The sequence below is a fragment of the Bos indicus genome, chromosome X, assembly GCF_029378745.1.
Source record: "Bos indicus isolate NIAB-ARS_2022 breed Sahiwal x Tharparkar chromosome X, NIAB-ARS_B.indTharparkar_mat_pri_1.0, whole genome shotgun sequence".
NCBI lineage: Eukaryota > Metazoa > Chordata > Mammalia > Artiodactyla > Bovidae > Bos > Bos indicus.
The window spans coordinates 115351981-115373968 of NC_091789.1; the positions used below are offsets into that span (position 1 = coordinate 115351981).

The 21988-nt window shown below is 44.8% G+C and overlaps 2 protein-coding genes across 2 annotated transcripts; both read right to left on the reverse strand.

Annotated features, from left to right (window-relative positions):
- Positions 1-974: 974 nt before the first annotated feature.
- Positions 975-14624, reverse strand: LOC139181015 (melanoma-associated antigen B16-like). The gene is made up of 2 exons (XM_070783700.1): positions 14535-14624; positions 975-2764 (listed from the first exon to the last, which is right to left on the reverse strand). Exon 2 carries the CDS (start codon positions 2731-2733, stop codon positions 1648-1650), a length of 1086 nt encoding a protein of 361 aa, XP_070639801.1. The 5' UTR covers positions 2734-2764; positions 14535-14624; the 3' UTR covers positions 975-1647.
- On the reverse strand, positions 12021-14636 carry LOC139181571 (uncharacterized). The gene is made up of 3 exons (XM_070785073.1): positions 14552-14636; positions 13562-14111; positions 12021-12936 (listed from the first exon to the last, which is right to left on the reverse strand). Exons 1-3 carry the CDS (start codon positions 14634-14636, stop codon positions 12021-12023), a joined length of 1551 nt encoding a protein of 516 aa, XP_070641174.1.
- Positions 14637-21988: the final 7352 nt, after the last annotated feature.

The window sequence follows — 21988 nt, forward strand, 5'->3', positions numbered from 1 at the left end:
TTGATTAAATTGTCCTTTGAATGGAGTGAGTGCTGGCTCTCCTAGGTGATGGCCAACTGTTAGCCCTGTGGCTTCTGTGTCTAATCTCAAGGGAGTATCTATTTCTCAGAAACTCCTTAGAGGTCACATATACAAAAGAAACAAACAAACAAAAAAAAGTTTGTGCATGAGTTCAAATGCACTGGGACAAGAACGATGGTCACATTCTGTTCCTGCTCCAAGTGAGAACTTCTCTCTGGTTTACCTGAGATCAAAAAGTAACAGCTAAAAGCACTTTATCTCTTGACATTGTCATTTTAACACTTGAAACACATCATCTTGAGGGTTTTGTTCCTGCTCATGATGCCATCAGCCTCATCTGACCCACCATTCAGTTTCATGTAAAATTAATTACCACAGAAGGACTTAAAAGTTTTTTCCCCCGTCCTTCAATATTATTTTTTATATATTTTTTAGAATTATACTCTATTATTTTTAAACTTTTTAGGAAAATTGTATTTCAATTGAAAAAAAATTCTATACAATTTTAAAGGTTACTTTCCATTTTCAGTTATTACAAAGTATTGGCTGTATTCCCTATGTTGTACAATGCATCTTTGATCCTATCTTACAGCCAACACTTTGTGTCACCTAATTCTCCACCCCTAATTGCTCCCCCCCCCCCCACACACACACAGGTAACTGGGCTTCCCCAGTGGCTCAGCAATAAAAAAAATCCATCTTCCACACAGGAGAAGTAGGTTCAATCCTTGGGTCAGGAAGATTCCCTGGAGAAAGAAACTGCAACCCACTCCAGTATTCTTGCCTGGGAAATTCCATGGACAGAGTTAGCCTGGCGGGCTACTTTTCATAGGGTTGCAAAAGGGTCAGACACAAATTAGCAACTAGATAAGAACATTTCATACACATTCTTGAAAGAACGAGGCAAATTCATTGCACTTATCATTTAATTTTATAAAATAAGCATTGAAAAGACAAGAGAACTAAGATTTCAGTCACATTTTTTTCTTTGGAGTGCATCTAAAAGTCGGTTTCTTTCACATTTGCAAGGAAATGTCTATAGCAGTGGGCTTCCCTGGTGGCTCAGCAGATAAAGAATCTTCCTGAAATGCAGGAGATGCAGACTTGTGCTTGATCTCTGGTCTGGAAGATCCCCTGGAGGAGGGCACAGCAACCCATTCCAGTAATCTTATCTGGAGAATCCCATGGACAAAGGAGCCTAGTGGGCTACAGCCCATAGGGTCGCAAACAGTCAGACACAAATGAAGTGACTTAGCACATATACATGCACGCCTACAGCAGTATCATGTTATCTTGTTTCAGATGACAAAACAAAATGGATGGATTCACAATTTCTAAAACAACAGAGCTCTTACAATTATATATTATAACATGAAATGCAACATCAATAATCACTCATAAAGTTTTGAAAGCAATTAAACCTATATTAAAATAATCATTTAAATAATGTATATATGAAAAAGAATAAATTTTCATGTTACACATACAAAATAGGAACACACGGTCATATATACTGTTCTCCTTTCAGCCCCACCTCAAATCTAAATTCTATGAACACTAACTGCCTCTTTGAACAATGCATGAAGAAACTATCCCTAGTTGAGGAAGAAGCTGCTAGTCTCAACACTAGAACTTGGAGTGGCGGAGACCCTTGGCTGAAATTCTGGCCTGAGCTTTCTCTTTTTCATCTTGCAAAGCCTCCTCATACTGAGATGGGAAAGAACTTGGGTCAGTCCCATGAACCTTGGCGATGAACTTCAAGACCTTCATCTTGGTGGTTTCGGCATGAGCTCTGGGGCCCCACAGGAACTCAGACTGCGCAGGATCAGCGCTGGCCACCTGTCGGAACTCTAGGTATCCTTCCCTCACGAAATCTTCGGTGATGAGCTGCTTGGGCTCCCCAAAGATGAAGTGCTTCTTCCCAGGATATAGCCCGGTCACATTCAGAACTTCCCAAACTTCTTCTTCGGTGGCACAGTTGCCCTTCATGAAGATCACACCCAGGATAAGTATCAGGATGCCGACCTTGGGCACGCCTGCTTCACCGTGCATCATACCATCATAGGTGAGACCTGATGTAATGAAAATGCCATAGCAGTGGTTGGTGGGATCCACTTTCTTCAGATCAAGGCCAAAGAGCATCTCTATGCGCTCAGAGGCTCTCAGGAGGATCTCGGGGAAGTGGACTTCACAATCGTTATTGACAACCTGGAGCATATCTGCTTTTGTTACTGGCTCTTTCATTCGATACTTGAGCAGCAGGAAATTCACCAACACAGCTATTTTACTATCTAGGGCATCCATAGGCACATTCATGAAATCTGGCACAGCCTCTGAAGTGCCTGACACAGCCTCTGAGGAGCCTTGCACAGCCTCTGAGGTGCCTGGCACAGCCTCTGAGGTGCCTGGACTATTCTCCTCACCTTGATTCATGGAGACCTCATTTGATTTGCTGGATGCAGAGGCTGTGATGCCAATGGAAGATGCAGAGAAACTCTGAGGACCCTCAGGAGTACTGGGTTTATCACCACCAGGAGCCTCCTTTGAATTTCCAGGCATTTGAGGATGGGGGAGGAGATGGGTCTCCTCCAGAGCCCTGGAGAGCTGTGCAACCTCCAGGTTCTGGGACTGAGTGGAGGCTTGACGGGATTGATGCTGTGCACGTCGTGAACTCTGAAAACGCTTAGACAGTTTGATTCTTACGGGCGGCATTTGGCAGCAGTGGGCAATGGGAAATCACCACCTAAGGGAAAAAAGGCAGATATGAGTGGCCTCAGCTGGTATACTCAACTGTGCTGGCTCAGATAAAAGTTGCCTTCAGTGGATTTTGCTAACAGTGCTTTAGGGTCTCACAGGTCTCCTGGTGCTGTGTCCCTCATGAAGGAGGAATCTTAATGTTCCTCAGGGACCAGGCAGTCAACCCAGGCTAAAAATTCTCAGGGATCACATAGGCAGGTGTATTATGTCTCTGTAGCACCATTACCCTTCTGAAAAGGGTGGTTCCATTGGTTCTCACTCAGTTTCATTACCTTGGTCTGTGCCAGGATCTCTTCTCCCATACTTAAATATGAGGCTATTCTCCTAAGACCAACTAATGTCACATCCCCTAAAATGACTGAGGAGGATGTGCTGAGGTACCTTCTCCAGAATCTCTGTGATTTCCCAGGGATGACAACAAAGTTAAAATTGTAGATGCTATCTCTGTTGGTGTTGTGGTCCCCCTAGTTTCACTTGGTATGTTACTTTGAATCTACATAAGTCTGGGGATCTCTACTTGCTGCCATAACACTGCCACTCAGAACAAAGCCCTGACCTACTGAGATCTAATTGGGGTAATTAGAGGACACAGCCCCTTGACATCTTTTCCCATAGACTCTCAGCACTGACAACAGTGCAGGGCTGAACTCTTTGTTATCCCTCTTCTACTGGGATCAGTGTTCCCTCAGTATTCAGTGTCTTTGTCTTGACTACTGGCAGGGCCTCAGACTTGATCACTCTGCAAACTGGTGCCAATCTGTCTGCATACAAGAGTTCCCTATCTTTCAGAGTCAGCTCAGGAAGAACTGAGGAAGTACACTTTCTAACTACCTCTACTAGGTCTTCCTTAGGCCAATAATAAGAACTAGACAATGTGGAGCTCCCTCTTTTCTTGGGTGGATTGACTCCTCAGACCTTATTCTTCATCCTTACTGTGACAGACCCTGGCCTCCTTCCTTTGCTGACTTCATATGATATAGGACATAGACCAAGGACATCAGCTGTCTGTAACATCCAAGAAGGAAGAAAGCAGGGAAGTTGTCCTGAGATCTTTGACCAGGTTCCCTAAGCTGATAAAGTTCTGGGGCTCTTTGACAACCCTATGTTCTGGGCTGGATTCCATTGTGTCTTTCTCTATGTCTCCACACAGACTATTGTACTGCCTCCTGATTTGTGCCACCTCCTTCAGACCATGACTGCCACCTCCCTAGAAGTGAGCTGATGAGACTTCCGGCTAGCCTTGTCTAGGACATCCCAGGGAATGAGTACAAAGTCACAACAGGTATATGAGAGTGTCCCATCTATGTTCGAGTAGATAGTCAGCTCTTTGCTTAAAAAAATGCCTTTACTTTGAATTTTGACAGTGTATGAGAATCCTTCCCTCTGATGACCAGAAGTTGTTCCTCACACTAGAGAGTCATGCCCCTGCAACCTCTGAGGAAGTATTAAGAGGATCTGACATGCAGAGTTCCCAACATGAGACGAATACAGCTTTGTTGAGATCGTAAGTTTCTAGAGTTGATATCCCCATAAGCCTCAATTAGGATACTTTCCTTGACTTATAACAAGTAGTGGGATCCCACATTATGTTCACAAACCAATCTTCATAACCCTGAATTCACTAAGTAGTAAATGTGGCGATGTTTCAGTCTGATAGCTTTGCATGGGGCCTTGCAAAGCTGACAGCAGATCTAAAATGACTTTGGCTCCTATCTTCTGGGACGGGAAATTCTCTCAGTCCTTTCTCGGGGGCTTTACTTTGGCAACTAGTAAAGGCACCCCACTCCAGTACTCTTGCCCGGAAAATCCCATGGACGGAGGAGCCTGGAAAGCTGTAGTCCATGGGGTCGCTGAGGGCTGGACACGACTGAGCGACTTCACTTTCACTTTTCACTTTTACGCATTGGAGAAGGAAATGGCAACCCACTCCAGTGTTCTTGCCTGGAGAATCCCAGGGACGGGGAAGCCTGATGGGCTGCCATCTATGGGGTCGCACAGAGTCGGACATGACTGAAGTGACTTAGCTTAGCAGCAGAGCTTTAGTCATCACCTTCTGATACCAAAGGCCATCCCTGCCCACCCCCTCAAAAAGCGAGATCTATTCACTGAGACAACTGAGAAATAAAGGATGGGGAATCCTACACAATCACCATAGCAGGCTTACCAGTGTTGACAGTATGGTTAAGATAATCTGGACCCCTCTGTTCTGGGGCTGGCAGCCCTCTCAAACCTCATTTAGGGACCTTACCTTGGTCTTAACAGGCCTTGGGACTCATCTTTTGCTCACTTCATGTGCTAAGCCCTGTATATCCCAACACTCTCCTCACTGAAAGCCCAAGAAGGAAGAGGAGCAGCATATCATCCTGTCTGCTTCCCTGGACTGATGGTTAAGAGTGTATCCTCGCTGCCACCCTTCTTCTACCCCATCCTAGGGTAACTTAGGCTCTCGGTCCTAAATCTGTGTCTTAAGTTTCTGGAACTCCTTCTACTCTGTCCTTTGTAATCCCAAGGACCCCACTCAGATAAACATAAATCACTTCCCTGAGCCCTCAGAAGACTAAAGTAGAATGTAGGAATTCCGACCACTCTTTCCTCAGGCTTACAAGGGCTAAATGCAGAGGCAGAGTGAAGTTCATGGAGATCACACCTGCACTGGAATGGTGTGCCCTGTATAAGACTTATACAGGGCACACTGTATAAGACTCCTCTTCTGATCTGATGCCCATTCTTTCATGACTTCCAAAGAGGAAGCAAGGGAATATTTCCTCTGGATATCCCTGTCCACAACTTCCTAGGGTGACAATATCTGTGGACACTGTGGGATCAAATGTATCTGGAAGTGAATGTTTCCTCACTGATAACTCTGGGCTCTTACTGTGTATACTTTAAGCACTTGGGAATCCTCCTTCTGATAACCAACTTAGCTTTTTTAGACCAAGGCTCACAAATTCCTAAAACTAAAAATGATGAAATTATCTGAAACATGGTCAACCTTTCTACTTCAACCTTTCTAGAGATCTCACATGCTTAGCCACAGGGGAATAGACGAGCTTGATGTTAGTGGGCTGTTCTGGAATTGTTGCTGCTGTTCAGTCACTCAGTTGTGTCCAACTCTTTGTGACCCCCATGAACTACAGGATGCCAAGCTACCCTCTCCTTCACTATTTCCCACAGTTTGCTCAAACTCATGTCCCTTGAGTCAGTGATGCCATCCAACCATCTCATCCTCTGCATACCCCTTCTCCCCCCACCCTCAATCTTTCCCAGTGTCAGGGTCTTTCCCAAGGAGATGGCTCTTCACATTAGGTGGTCAAAGTATTGCACTTCAGCTTCAGCATCAGTCCTTCCAACAGGGTTGATTTCCTTTAGGACTGGCTGGTTTGATCTCCTTGGGCAGTCCAAAGGACTCTCAAGAGTTTTCCCCAGCACCACAGTTCTAAAGCATCAATTCTTCAGCACTCAGCCTTCTTTATGGTACAACTCTCATATCTCTACATGACTACTGGGAAAACCATAGCTTTGATTATATGTGTGCTTCAAAATCACTGTGGACAGTGACTGCAGCCATGAAATTAAAAGATGCTTGCTCCTTGGAAGGAAAGCTGTAACAAACCTAGATAGCATATTAAAAAGCAGAAACATCAGTTTGCTGACAAAGGTCCATATAGTCAAGAGTTATGCCTTTTCCAGTATTCATGTACAGACGTGAAAAATGGACCACAAAGAAGGCTGAGAGCTGAAGAATTGATGCTTTTGAAGTGCAGTGCTGGAGATGACTCTTGAGAGTCCCTTGGACTGCAAGGTGATCAAGCCAGTCAATCCTAAAAAAAAGTCAACCCTGAATATTCATTGGAAGGACTGATGCTGAAGCTGAAGTGCAATACTTTGACCACCTGATGCAAAGAGCAGACTCCTTGGAAAAGACCCTGATGCTAGGAAAGATTGATGGCAGGGAGACAATGGGGCTAGAGGGGACAAAATGGTTGGACAGCATCACTGACTCAAGGGACATGAGTTTGAGCAAAGTGTAGGAGATAGTAAGAGGACCAGGAAGTCTAGCGTGCTGCAGTCCATGGTGTCACACAGAGTCAGACACAACTTAGAGACTGAACAGCAACAATAAATTCAGAATAAATCTTTACCTTCCTGAGACTCAGAGAAGCAAAGGAAGGATGGCCTCTGCCTGTTTCACTCCCTGGATCTCTCAGGGCTGTGGAGCCCCCTCTGCCATTACTTGGTTAGTCCCACAATCCTCCCATGCATTCCTCAGACTGAATCCAGGTAGGTAATGTGTCCAGTGCCATGTGCTGCCTAAGGTCCCCAAGTTCAAATAAGGCCCCATCTGTGTGAGACCCCAGAAATGCAAGTGAGAAAAACCTCATGACAGGACATGGAGAGCTGACAAGAAGGGTAGATGCTGTGCACACCCTCCCTCCTGGGGTCAGAGGATTCCTAAGAATTTATTTGGGGTCCTCATCGGGATTCCTGCAGGACATATTAGCTGCACAATGAGAGGTTTAATGGTATTGACCGGTGTTATGGACGAAGATTATGAAGGGGAAATACATGTTGTGGTAAATGTTGTGAAAATGGGAAATGTATACTTACAAAAGGGGAACATTCTGCACAATTATTACTTTTGCCATATGTTAAACCAATGAAGGCATCTGATAAAGTTCTGCAGGGAGGCTTTGGCAGTACCAACCTTACTGCTGCACTATCCACCTTATTAAAGGAACATCAGAAACCCATGCTTACTTTACGCATACGGGGAAAGAATTTCACAGGCATGTTAGATACCGGAGCTAACATTTCAATCATTAGAGCTGCAGAATGGCCCCTCGATTGGGGTAAAATTATGGTTCCTTCTAGACTATTAGGAGTGGGTGAAACTGATGCCAAACAAACTTTTGTCAATGCATCCTATTTACAAGTGTATGGCCCTGATCAAATTGTAGCTTATCTTAAACCATATATTACTTATATCCCTATCAATTTATGGGGACGAGATTTTCTTGAACAAACGAAAGCCACAATTTCTTTAAATGAACCTTTTTAATGGGGGCCATTGAGTTAACACCGCTGCCCCTTGATTGGGAATCTGATACCCCAGTATGGACACCTCAATGGCCCCTAACTAAAGAAAAATTGGCAACTCTTATGCAATTAGTTAATGAACAATTACAAAAAGCTCGTATAGAACCTTCATTTTCCCCATGGAATTCCCTGTTTTTGTATTAAAAAAGAAATCAGGAAAATGGCAAATGTTGATAGATTCAAGAAATGTTAACAATACCATGTTACCTATGGGGCCCTTACAACCCGGATTGCCCTCCCCTTCTATGGTACCAAAAGGATGGTCTATAGTTATTATTGACTTACAAGACTGTTTTTTTACTATACCTTTGCACCCTAAAGATAGAAAACATTTTGCCTTTGCAGTTCCTTCTATAAATCACATGGCTCCTGTTAAAAGATTTCAATGGAAGGTGCTACCTCAGGGAATGATGAACTCCCCTACCATTTGCCAATATCTCATATCTGTTTTATTATAATCCATTAGAGATAAACATCCTACTGTGTTTATAATTCATTACATGGATGATATACTTCTATGAAATCTGAACACTGTTTACAACAGTTATATTATGAAGTTACTACTACTCTTCAAAATCATGGCCTGCTTGTAGCACCAGATAAAATTCATTGGAAAGCACCCTTTAATTATCTAGGACATGTTCTGGAAGAATCTAAAATCAAACCTCAAAAAACTCAAACTTCTGTGCAATCTCTACGCACACTGAATGATTTTCAAAAATTGCTAGGAGATATTAATTGGCTACGGCCATCTGTTGGCATCCCCACCTATGCCTTACAAAATCTATTTAAAATTTTAGAGGGATCCCCTGACCCTAATAGCCCTAGGCAGCTAACAAAAGAGGCCAAAGAAGAACTGGCCTTAATGGAGAAACACATTCAATAATCTTTTTCAACTCGGCTAGATTATGATCATCCAGTTTCTTTATATATATTCCCCACTGAACATTCGCCCACTGCAATTATAGCTCAACATAGCCCAATAGAATGGGTATATTTACACACTAAACAGTCTAAAAAAATTGCATCATATATTGAGAAAATAGGGCACTTAATTGTGTCAGGAAGAAGCCATGTACAAACTCTGACTGGATTTGATCCATATGCAATACACGTTCCCTTGACAAAAAAGGAATTGCAAATTGCCTTACAATATAACTTGACCATGCAAATGGCATTAAGTGATTTTCAAAATGTTATCTCATTTCATTTGCTGAAAGGAAAATTATGGGACTTTCTACAATGTACTAAATTCATTGTAACTAATATCATTGCATCCCAGCCTATTACCAATGCACCCACCTATTTCATTGATGGCAACAAGAAAGGCATAGCAGGGATTGTTGGCCTTGATATCAAAGAGAAATTACCCACTACCTATTCTTCAATACAAAGAGTTGAATTGTATGCTTAATATGCTCTTTTGTCACTTCAACCATTATCCTTCAACATATATACTGATTCCAATTATCTTGCTTCCCTTTTTCCTGATTTTGTTACCGCCTTTTTATACAACCTAGATGAAGAATTGTATACTCTCTTTTCACAAACCCAAGCTTTAATTTGCTCACGTACCAAACTCTTCTTTATTGCACATATACATGCTCATTCAGGTTTACCTGGCCCTCTGGTCACAAAAAATGATGCTATTGACAAGCTCATAGCTCCCATTTTTACATCTACCAATGACGAACATGCTAATCTTCATACCGATGCTAACAGATTGCACTCTAAATACCATATTCCTCTCAATGAAGCACGGCATATTATTAAAACCTATGATGTCTGCACCCCTCTGCACTTACGCACTACGATTTCAGGAATTAATCCCTGGGGGCAACAACCTAATTCCCTTTGTCAATCTGATTTCACTCACTGCTCCTTAGGAAAATTTCTTTTGTCTCAGTTGATACATTTTCAGGCTTTATCTGGGCAGTACCTATCTCTTCAGAATGGAACCTAACACACATTACAGGAATACCCTATAATCCTCAAGATCAAACCATTATTGAAAGAGCCCACTGCACCCTAAAAACTCATTTATTAAAACAGAAAGGAGAAATATAGAAGAAGAGATACACTTCTTATCCCATGAACCCTTAATTACTATTATCTTTAACTCTTTATTCCCTGAATTTTTTAAACTTAACAAAAAATAATTCTGACACTCGTGCAGATAGACATTTTACAGAAGACAAAAACAGTAAATTAGAAATCAATACACCAATATGGTATAAGCAATTTAATCAGTGGCTGCCAAGAATCTTACGACTCCTAGCCAAGGGTTATGGTCTTGTCGTTGCAGATGGAGAGGAAATCTGGGTTCCCCTTCACTACGTCCGTTACCGAGAGGGACCCCAAGACGGGACTCCCTCGGGAAGTGACGAAGTTGACGCGAAGGGTCTCATCAATGACCCTGGAGGAGCCAATGAGGAAACGCCATCATCTGAATCCTTACCCGACATGGGCTCAAGTGAAAAACATGACTCATCAGGCTGAGCAGACACTGAAGAACAAGAGGAATATCATAACTGCTCCTGGTTTAATACATCAAGCATTGGAGGCTTTCATAAATCTAAGATAAGTTTCTGGACTGATAAGGACATATTGCAGAATTGGTATAACGGGGGCTTATCACCCCCATGACCCAGGATTGTCGTCCCCATTGTGGGGCCAGAGCAATGGCACATTTGGAAAAATTCCAGCAGCTTTAGGGCACTTCGCTAATATTTATGGGACTATGGGTGTGCTTCATCCTTCTGATTATACCTTCCTATATAATAGTACTGGCTATATTCAATCACGTGTTCACCTTCCATACTTGTTTATTGTAGGGCATTTTGATATTGACTTATCAGCCAGGATTGTCAATTGTACTGCATGTGCATTGTATACCTGCCTAATCACACCATTTCCTATCACAATGCTACCATTGCGCTAGTTAAACAACGATCTGAGTTATGGCTTCCCATAAACTTAACTGAGCCTTGGACTGATTCTGTATTTCTTTCTGTATTGTTGAAAACTAGGCTTAGGCGATCTAAGCGCATCATTGAGTGGATTATTGCAGGCATCTTAAGCCTTATCTCCATTGTGACTATAGAACTTTGTCTGGTATGGCTTTACATAATTCTATACAAAATCATGATTTTATCACTGCTTGGCACAAGGACTCTCATGATCTGTGGACTCGACAAGCTCAAATAGATCAGCAATTACAAACACGAATTAATGAGTTACAAACTGTGGTTATCTATTTAAGAGATCAAATGCAACAACTGACTTTCCAAACACACATACATTGTCATTGGAATTATACTTCTTTTTGTCTGACTAACATGCCCTATAATACCACTGAATATCCTTGAGATAAAGTTAAGGCACATTTGCAGGATCTCACAGATAACTCAAGTTTAGACATCAATTTGTTGAAACAAGTTGCTAATTTTCAAGTTAGGGTACCTAGGGAATTGTATAGCACTCAATTCTATGATATTTTAACCAAAACCCTATCATCTCTAGACCCTAGAGCTTGGCTTTCAGGAAGCAATATTTTTATATATGTATTAATCACCCTGCTCTTTTTGTCATTGCTTATAGGATACAGAAGTCTCTACTCAAGACTCCATGCCTCCCACAATGGAGTCCAACTAGCAGCCAACGTGCTTAATTTAAAAACAAAAGGAGGATATGTTGGGAAGCCTAGTACAAAATATCCGTAAAAGGAGAAAGTCCTTGGGAAAATGGCAAAGGGCCAGAAGTACCCGGCTTTGTGCTGCAGACAGAAAAACATCTCCTGCCGTTGGTTATGCTCGGCGCCAAGATTTAATAATAAATAGGGATGTTACTTGAGAAAACGGGTTGTGGGATAAGCCCATGAGTCACTTAGAGCGTGCTGTCCTTGAAATGTTTTTACTGATTATGTGTTAACCCCGTATGCGCTCTGCTGGCCATATACTTTAAGCTCTTTGTTCCTGCTTCTATAAAAAAGCTTGACTGCAGAAATAAACTTGTCAGTCCTTGCAAGAGACTGTCTGAGTGTCATTCTTTCAGGTTCGTCGTTTCCAAGTCCCGGGGAGAAAATCCCCAACAGTGCAGTGGCCTGAGACGCCTTCCCGTGGTGCCATGACATCGTCTACCCCAGACTAACGCTTCCACTCCCTCAGACTCCAAGGGCTGAGCAAAGCAGCAGCACTTTTTCCCCTACTAGTGAGGGATGGGGGTAGGGTGGTATTGGCGGGTGGGGTGTTGGGGGTCATGGTGGGCATGTGAGGGTGGGGTGGTACGAATGAGGTGTGCGGGTGGGGTGTTGGGGGTGGGGGGGAGGTGTCGGGGTGGGGTAGGGTGGGTGGGGTGTCGTGGTGGGGGTGGGGTGTCGAGGTGGGGGTAGGGTGGGTGCGGTGTTGGGGTGGGGGTAGGGCAGGTGGGGTGTGGGATGTCGTGGTGGGGGTAGGGCGGGTGGGGTGTTGGGGTGGGGGTAGGGCAGGTGGGGTGTGGGATGTTGGGGTGGGGGTAGGGCGGATGGGGTGTGGGGGTGGGGTGTTGGGGTGGGGGTAGGGCGGGTGGGGTGTAGGGTGTGGTGGGGTGTCAAGGTGGGGGTAGGGTGGGTGGGGCATCGGGGGTGGGGGTGGGGTGTCAGGGTAGGGGTAGGGTGGGTGGGGTGTGGGGGTGGAGAATGGGTGTCGGGATGGGGGTAGGGCGGGTGGGGTGTCGGGTGCGGGTGGGGTGTCGGGGTGGGGGTGGGGCGAGTGGGGTGTCAGGGTGGGGTAGGGCAGATGGGGTGTCGGGGTTGGGGATGGGGTGTTGAGGTGGAGGTAGGGAGGGTGGAGTGTCGGGTGTGGCAGGGTGTCGGGGTGGGGGTATGGTGGGGTGGGGTGTTGGGTGTGGCTGGGTGGGGGTATGGTGGGTGGGGCATCAGGGGTGGGGGTGGGGTGTCGAGGTGGGGGTAGGGCGGGTGGGGTTTGGGGGTTGGGGTTGGGTGTCGGGATAGGAGTAGGGCGGGTGGGGTGTAGGATGTCGGGGTGGGGGTAGGGCGAGTGGGGTGTCGGGGTGGGGGTAGGGCTGGTAGGGTGTAGGGTGTGGCAGGGTGTCGGAGTGGGGGTAGGGCGGGTGGGGTGTGGGTGTGGGGGTGGGGTGTCAGGGTAGGGGTAGGCCGGGTGGGGTGTGGAGATGGGGTGTCAGGGTAGGGGTAGGGTGGGTGAGGTGTGGGGGTGGGTGTTGGGTGTTGGGATGGGGGTAGGGTGGGTGGGGTGTCGGGGTGGGGGTAGGGCAGGTGGGGTGTGGGATGTCGGGGTGGGGGTAGGGCGAGTGGGGAGTCGGGGTGGGGGTAGGGCAGATGGGGTCTCGGGGTTGGGGATGGGGTGTTGAGGTGGAGGTAGGGCGGGTGGGGTGTCCGGTGTGTCAGGGTGTCGGGGTGGGGGTAGGGCGGGGTGGGGTGTTGGGTGTGGTGGGGTGGGGGTAGGGCGGGTGGGGTGGGGGTAGGGCGGGTGGGGCATCGGGGGTGGGGGTGGGGTGTCGGGTGGAGGTAGGGTGGGTAGGGTTTTCAGGGGTGGTGGTGGGGTGTCGAAGTGGGGGTGGCATATGGGGGTGGGGTGTCTGGTGGAGGTAGGGCGGGTGGGGTGTCAGGGTGGAGATAGGGCGGCTGGGGCGTCAGGGGTGGGGGTGGGGTTCGAGGTGGGGGTAGGGCAGGTGGGGTGTTGGGGGTGGCGGGGTTTCGGTGGGGGTAGTGCGGGTGGGGCATCGGGGGTTCGGGTGGGGGTAGGGCGGGTGGGGTGTGGGGGTGGGGTGTCGGGTGGAGGTAGGGCAGGTGGGGTGTCGGGGTGGGGGTAGGGCGGCTGGGGCGTCAGGTGTGGGGGTGGGGTTCGGCAGGTGGGGTGTCGGGATGTCAGGGTGGGGGTGCGGGTAGTGCGGGTGGGGCGTCTGGGGTGGAGGTGGGGGTAGGGCGGGTGGGGTGTGGGGGTGGGGTGTCAGATGGAGGTAGGGCGGGTGGTGCGTCGCGGGTGGGGGTAGGGCGGGTGGGGCGTCGCGGGTGGGGGTGGGGTTCGAGGTGGGCGTAGGGTGGATGGGGTTTCGGGGGTGGGGGTGGGGTTCGACGTGGGGGTAGGATGGGTGGCGGGTCGGGGGTGGCGGGGTGTTGGGTGTGGCGGGGTGTCGGGGTGGGGGTGGGGTGGTGGGGTAGGGCAGGTGGGGCCTCGGGGGTGGGGGTGGGGGTATGGCGGGTGGTGTGTGGGGGTGGGCTGCCGGGTTGAGGTAGGGCGCATAGGGTTTCGGGGGTGGGGGTGGGGTTCGAGGTGGGGGTAGGGCAGGTGGGGTGTCGGGGGTGGCAGGGTGTCAGGGTGGGGGTAGGGCGGGTGAAGGGGTTAGAGGCTCCCTGGGCCGATTGCCCTGACGAGAATCATTGAGTCACTGCTATTCTGTGGGGCCGGGTCACCTCTAAACTTACTAAGGGGAGTTTGCTTTTGGACCTGTACGTCGGGGACTCTGAGCCCCGCACCTAAAAGACACCACCTCAGACGGCCAAACAGAAAGCGCGTGATAGGTCAGCCAGGAACCTGCCTGCGCAGGAACCTTACCAGGGTTCTGTTGGTGTTCTCATTAGGTGGGCGCCCTCCGTTCTGGGACGGGGGGGGGGTCCCCTTGGTACTCATTTAGAGGCTTACCTGACAGTTAATGGCACCTGTGCTTCCACTGCGGGACTTCGCGCTTCCGATCCAAGCTCTCACAGCCTTGTGGTTCCAACGGAAAACCAGGGGGCATGACATCCGGTGACCTCAGCCTATAGCTTCCGGGGTCACCCAGCAAGCTGGGTGGGCGTTGTGCGCATGCGCTCAGTTTCAGAGGACGTGGCTGCTGGTGTTGCTCCAAGTTTTTACAAAAGCTTTTGCCAGGCTGTGGGAACTTTGAAATCTTTTAATATTGAGTAGTCAAAAATGTCTATCATCATTTTATTCTGAAAGTGAACGTCACTCAGTGGTGTCGGACTGTTTGTGACCCCATGGAATATTCAGTCCCTGAAATTCTCCAGACCAGAATACTGAAGTAGGTAGATTTTTCCTTCTCCAGGGGATCTTCCCAACCCAGGGATCGAACCCAGGTCTCCCACATTGCAGGCGGATTCTTTACCAGCTGAGCCACAAGGGAAGCCCAAGAATATTAGAGTGGGTGAAGTTAAGTGAAGTCGCTCAGTTGTGTCCGACTCTTTGCGACCCCATGGACTGTAGCCTACCAGGCTCCGCTGTCCATGGAATTTTTCAGGCAATAGTACTGGAGTGGATTGCCATTTCCTTCTCCAGGGGATCTTTCCGACCCAGGGATCGAACCTGGGTCTCCCGGATTATAGACAGACGCTTAACTGAGCCACCAGCCTACTCTTTAACGAAGATTCTATATAGGAAAGTAATGTGAAACACAGCTACCAAAGAGATAAGCATCAGAAAACAAAAACAATGCTAATATAATTAAACATCAATAGAGCACGTAGGAGGTAAATTTACTAATGAAAAACTGTTAAAGCAATAAAATGGTTTTAAACAAAATTTCTAGGTATAAGACAAATATATAAAAATGCACCTTTTTCTGTAGCAAAAAACAGTATTAAGGTGAATTCAAATAAAAATAACTTTTAAACTATAATGATAAATACCTCATTCCTAAAAATAAGTATAAGAACTCCATAGAAAATTGATACAGATATTTCTTGAAATTGCTTACACCCTAACTAAATGGAGAAATATTATATGCATTTCTATGGAAGATTCAATATTATAAGCATGTTATTTAGTGTTAGTCACTCAGTTGTGTCCAACTCTTTGTGACCCCATGGACTGTAGAATTGTCTAGGCAAGAATACTAGAGTAGGTAGCCATTCCCTTCTCCAGGGGATTTTCCCAACCCAGGGATCAAACCCAGGTCTCCTGCGTTGCAGGCAGGTTCTTTACCATCTGAGCCACCAGATAAGCATAAACATATTCATCTTCCCCAAATTTAATCTACTAGTAACTATAATGTCTCTTTCTCAATGAAGCCACATAATTTGTGTGTGAACGTTTATGTATGTGTGTATGTGTGCAAACCTTGACAAAGTAATTCTAAAATTTAAATTGACTTGCAAAAGTCTATGAATAGCCAATATACTCTTGAAAAAAAAGATATGATATTAAGAATTGTGAAAACATCACAGTAATGAGAGTTTGTGGTATAGATATAGGCATGTTCCAAAACAGACTCATTGTACATAACCTGGTTTATTGAAAGTTAGCTACTATTGAGAAGCGGGGGGAAAGAATAGTGTTTAATAAAAAATTACAACACAATAGTTTGATATCCACATTAAACACAAAATGTGACGTTTAGAAATAAAACTGTCCCTCACACAACACAGATTTCATTTGCAAATGGATTAACACAAATTCCAATTCCAAGTGGATTAGAAACTTAACTTTTTAATATTTTAGAGTTTATGGAATAAGCGCTGCTGCTGCTAAGTCGCTTCAGTCATGTCCGACTCTGTACAACCCCATAGATGGCAGCCCACCAGGCTCCCCCGTCCCTGGGATTCTCCAGGCAAGAATACTGGAGTGGGTTGCCATTTCCTTCTCCAATGCATGAAAGTGAAAAGTCAAAGTGAGTGCAGGCATAGGCAAATAGACCAAAGTAACCAAATAGAGTGTCTCCAAACAGACCACTTGTATATGTTGCTTGATTTAAAAAAAAAAAAAAAAGCCTTTGCAGAGAAGTGGGGAAAAAGCAGTATTTTTATGAAGAAATGACAGCAGAACAGTTGGTTCTAGAAGAATTCAGATCACCTTTCTAGTCCCAGCTCTGTTATATTCTAGCCCTGTCAACATGGGCATATTACCAAACTCTATGAGCCTCAGGCTGTTCATCTGTTAAATGGGTTTGATAAGCCCTGTATTCTAGGACTGCTGGAATATAGGTAATATATATAAAGCATATATCATAGTGCCTGGCATATCTGAGATGATTAACAGTTTGTGAATGCATTTCTCAGAGCGCATGAAGTGCTATAGGACATGGAATAGTAAATCAACCAAAATGCTGATTTGCAAGTAAAACGTCAACTTCCCCCATTTGAAGACATAATGTAGTAGGGAAGAACAAATCTGACTCCATATTAGATGTGTTCCTTTTACTTTACTTCACTTCACTTTTTACTTTAACCTTACTGTAACCTTTGTGCTCTGGTGCCTGTGCTTAGTCATGCTGGCTCTGCACCTTCTTTAAAAGAATATTGCCTATAGCTTGAAATATACAGGATAACCTGACGATGACCTGACAAGAAAACATTTGTGCTGTTGGAGTTTACAGGAAGATTGTGTGATCTGACAGACCATGACTTCTGGATTTTTAAGGCATGAGCCACCACCCATTTCCTTGCAAGGCCCTGCAATAAGCCTTTCTCTGCTCCAGACTCTAGCCTTTTGGTGTTGTTTGGCCTCACTGTGTGTTGGGCACATGGACTTTCATTCAGTAAAATATTATTTGAGTGGTGAAGAGTCTTCTCCATTTGGATACAATTCACAGCTCCTAATATTTGTGTGAAGGGCCATCGTCTTCTACTCCTCCCAGCTGCCATTCCATCCAAACCACACCTATTTTCATTCATTCCACCACAAGCAGAAATCTAGCCATTTGTAGACTTACAAAAGATAACAATTCAAATGTCCTTTTTAATGGAGTAGGCTCTAGTTCTCAGCCCAAAGACAAAGACTGCAGACCCAGCATCTTTTTCACATCATACCTCAATCAAGTCACAGACTTTTTCCCACAGAAACTCTCTGTATCAGATCAGATCAGTCACTCAGTCGTGTCCGACTCTTTGCAACCCCATGAATCGCAGCACGCCAGGCCACCCTGTCCATCACCAACTCCCGGAGTTCACTGAGACCCACATCCATCTAGTCAGTGATGCCATCCAGCCATCTCATCCTCTGTCGTCCCTTTCTCCTCTTGCCCCCAATCCCTCCCAGCATCAGAGTCTTTTCCAATGAGTCAACTCTTCGCATGAGGTGGCCAAAGTACTGGAGTTTCAGCTTTAGCATCATTCCTTTCAAGAAATCGCAGGGCTGATCTTCAGAATGGACTGCTTGGATCTCCTTGCAGTCCAAGGGACTCTCAAGAGTCTTCTCCAACACCACAGTTCAAAAGCATCAATTCTTCAGTGCTCGGCCTTCTTCACAGTCCAACTCTCACATCCATACATGACCACAGGAAAAACCATAGCCTTGACTAGACGAACCTTTGTTGGCAAACTAATGTCTCTGCTTTTGAATATGCTATCTAGGTTGATCATAACTTTCCTTCCAAGCAGTAAGCGTCTTTTAATTTCATGGCTGCAGTCACCATCTGCAGTGATTTTGGAGCCCCCCAAAATAAAGTCTAACACTGTTTCCACTGTTTCCCCATCTATTTCCCATGAAGTGATGGGACTGGATACCATGATCTTGGTTGTCTGAATGTTGAGCTTTAAGCCAACTTTTTCACTCTCCACTTTCACTTTCATCATGAGGCTTTTCAGTTCCTCTTCACTTTCTGCCATAAGGGTGGTGTCATCTGCATATCTGAGGTTATTGATGTTTCTCCCGGCAATCTTGATGCCAGCTTGTGTTTCTTCCAGTCCAGCGTTTCTCATGATGTACTCTGCATAGATGTTAAATAAACAGGGTGACAATATACAGCCTTGACGAACTCCTTTTCCTAAATGGAACCAGTCTGTTGTTCCATGTCCAGTTCTAACTGCTGCTTCCTGACCTGCATACAAATGTCTCAAGAGGCAGATCAGGTGGTCTGGTATTCCCATCTCTTTCAGAATTTTCCATAGTTTATTGTGATCCACAGAGTCAAAGGCTTTGGTATAGTCAATAAAGCAGAAATAGATGTTTTTCTGGAACTCTCTTGCTTTTTCCATGATCCAGCGGATGTTGGCAATTTGATCTCTGGTTCCTCTGCCTTTTCTAAAACCAGCTTGAACATCAGGAAGTTCATGGTTCACATATTGCTGAAGCCTGGCTTGGAGAATTTTGAGCATTACTTTACTAGCGTGTGAGATGAATGCAATTGTGTGGTAGTTTGAACATTCTTTGGCATTGCCTTTCTTTGGGATTGGAATGAAAACTGACCTTTTCCAGTCCTGTGGCCACTGCTGAGTTTTCCAAAATACTGGCATTTTGAGTGCAGCACTTTCACAGCATCATCCTTCAGGATTTAGAATAGCTCAACTGGAATTCCATCACCTCCACTAGCTTTGTTCGTAGTGATGCTTTCTAAGGCCCACTTGACTTCACATTCCAGGATGTCTGGCTCTAGGTGAGTGATCACACCATCGTGATTATCTGGGTTGTGAAGATCTCTTTTGTACAGTTCTTCTGTGTATTCTTGCCATCTCTTCTTAATATCTTCTGCTTCTGTTAGGTCCATACCATTTCTGTCCTTTATCGAGCCCATCTTTGCATGAAATGTTCCTTTGGTATCTCTGATTTTCTTGAAGAGATCCCTAGTCTTTCCCATTCTGTTGTTTTTCTCTATTTCTTTGCATTGATCGCTGAAGAAGGCTTTCTTATCTCTCCTTGCTATTCTTTGGAACTCTGTATTCAGATGCTTATATCTTTCCTTTTCTCCTTTGCTTTTCGCTTCTCTTCTTTTCACAGCTATTTGTAAGGCCTCCCCAGACAGCCATTTGGCTTTTTTGCATTTCTTTTCCATGGGGATGGTCTTGATCATGTCTCCTGTACAATGTCACGAACCTCATTCCATAGTTCATCAGGCACTCTATCTATCAGATCTAGGCCCTTAAATCTATTTCTCACTTCCACTGTATAACCATAAGGGATTTGATTTAAGTCATACCTGAATGGTCTAGTGGTTTTCCTTACTTTCTTCAATTTAAGTCTGAATTTGGCAATAAGGAGTTCATGGTCTGAGCCACAGTCAGCTCCTGGTCTTCTTTTTGCTGACTGTATAGAGCTTCTCCATCTTTGGCTGCCAAGAATATAATCAATCTGATTTCGGTGTTGACCATCTGGTGATGTCCACGTGTAGAGTCTTCTCTTGTGTTGTTGGAAGAGGGTGTTTGTTATGACCAGTGCATTTTCTTGGCAAAACCTTATTAGTCTTTGCCCTGCTTCATTCTGTATTCCAAGGCCAAATTTGCCTGTTACTCCAGGTGTTTCTTGACTTCCTACTTTTGCATTCCAGTCCCCTATAATGAAAAAGACATCTTTTTTGGGTGTTAGTTCTAAAAGGTCTTGTAGGTCTTCATAGAACCGTTCAACTTCAGCTCCTTCAGTGTTACTGGTTGGGGCATAGACTTGGATTACTGTGATATTGAATGGTTTGCCTTGGAAACGAACAGAGATCATTCTGTCGTTTTTGAGATTGCATCCAAGTACTGCATTTCAGACTCTTTTGTTGACCATGATGGCCACTCCATTTCTTCTGAGGGATTCCTGCCCGCAGTAGTAGATATAATGGTCATCTGAGTTAAACTGAAACCATACTGAAACCATACTCACAGAAAACTAGTCTAATCTGAAAACTGAAATCTGAAAACTAGTCTAATCTGAAAACTAGTCAATCTAATCACACTAGGACCACAGCCTTGTCTACCTCAATGAAACTAAGCCATGCCCATGGGGCAACCCAAGATGGGAGGGTCATGGTGGAGAGATCTGACAGAATGTGGTCCACTGGAGAAGGGAATGGCAAACCACTTCAGTATTCTTGCCTTGAGAACCCCATGAACAGTATGAAAAGGCAAAATGATAGGATACTGAAAGAGAAACTCCCCAGGTCAGTAGGTGCCCAATATGCTACTGGAGATCAGTGGAGAAATAACTCCAGAAAGAATGAAGGGATGGAGCCAAAGCAAAAACAATACCCAGCTGTGGATGTGACTGGTGATAAAAGCAAAGTCCGATGCTGTAACGAGCAATATTGCATAGGAACCTGGAATGTCAGGTCCATGAATCGAGGCAAATTGGAAGTGGTCAAACAAGAGATGGCAAGAGTGAATGTCGCCATTCTAGGAATCAGCGAACTGAAATGGACTGGAATGGGTGAATTTAACTCAGATGACCATTATATCTACTACTGCAGGCAGGAATCCCTCAGAAGAAATGGAGTGGCCATCATGGTCAACTCTCTGTATACAATATACATAAAACACCTAGCTTTTGTACTAGATTCAACTGCACTGGGACAAAGTACAGGACACCTTCTGTTACTGTCACAGGTAGAAGTTCTCTCTGGCTTACCTAAAATATCAAAAGAACTGTTATGAACAGTTTTTCATTTCAGGCTTAGTTTCTCAACTCTAAGATACATATGAGTGTCTGGCTTCTGCTCACAACACTGACAGCCTCATCTAGCCCACTATCCAACTTAACTTTAAAAATACCTCCCACTGAAGAAACAGTCAGGTCCAAAACCTCAAACCTTCTTCCTTTCTGAGATTTATATTTGACTGTTCTCATCTACAGCTCATCCTGCTTAACTCCTTCCTTTTGTTTGTTCTATTTGATTTGTGCAGTGTTTCACCATCTTCATCATGTGAAAGCTGTTCCTAGACTCTAAAGTTCCATGGGCAAGGGTTGGACCATCTTTATTTTAGCATTCCTTGTACTAATAAGGAGGCTTCTAAAGAACAGATGCCTAATAATGTCTAAAGGATGAAAGGGCTTATGGCCTAAAGGTTAATTAACTATGGTTTTATTTCTCCTATATTCTTTAATAAGCTAAGCACATCTGTGTCTTTACTTCTACTAAAAGAAATACTAAAATACAAAAAAACCCAATAATTAACTATTTTATTTCCCTTCTATTTTGTGATCCTAATTTTTTTTTTATTATTTTTTTTATTTATTTTTTTTTATTATTTTTTTTATTATTTTTATTATTATTTTTATTTATTTTTTTTTTATTATTTCCAAGAAAATACCAAGACTCTTAAGCCTGATAAACAGCAACAAACCTGTGATCCATGCCATTCATAAACTTAGATTCTGATGCTAAATAAACTTTCTGTAAAAAAAGACAACATTTAAAAAAAAAAAAAAACAAAGAAAGAAAAAAGGTAAATGACAAAGTTCTCCACACA

Coding starts and splice junctions, on each gene's coding strand:
- LOC139181571 (XM_070785073.1), bottom strand. CDS start 14,636: ATGTCATGCCCCCTGGTTTTCCGTTGGAACCACAAGGCTGTGAGAGCT. Junction 14,112..14,551: donor GTCCCGCAGTGGAAGCACAG/GTGCCATTAACT, acceptor TCAACCCGGCAG/CCCACCCCCACACACCACCC. Junction 12,937..13,561: donor CCACCCCCAACACCCCACCT/GCCCTACCCCCA, acceptor ACACCCTACCAG/CCCTACCCCCACCCCGACAC.
- LOC139181015 (XM_070783700.1), bottom strand. CDS start 2,733: ATGCCGCCCGTAAGAATCAAACTGTCTAAGCGTTTTCAGAGTTCACGA.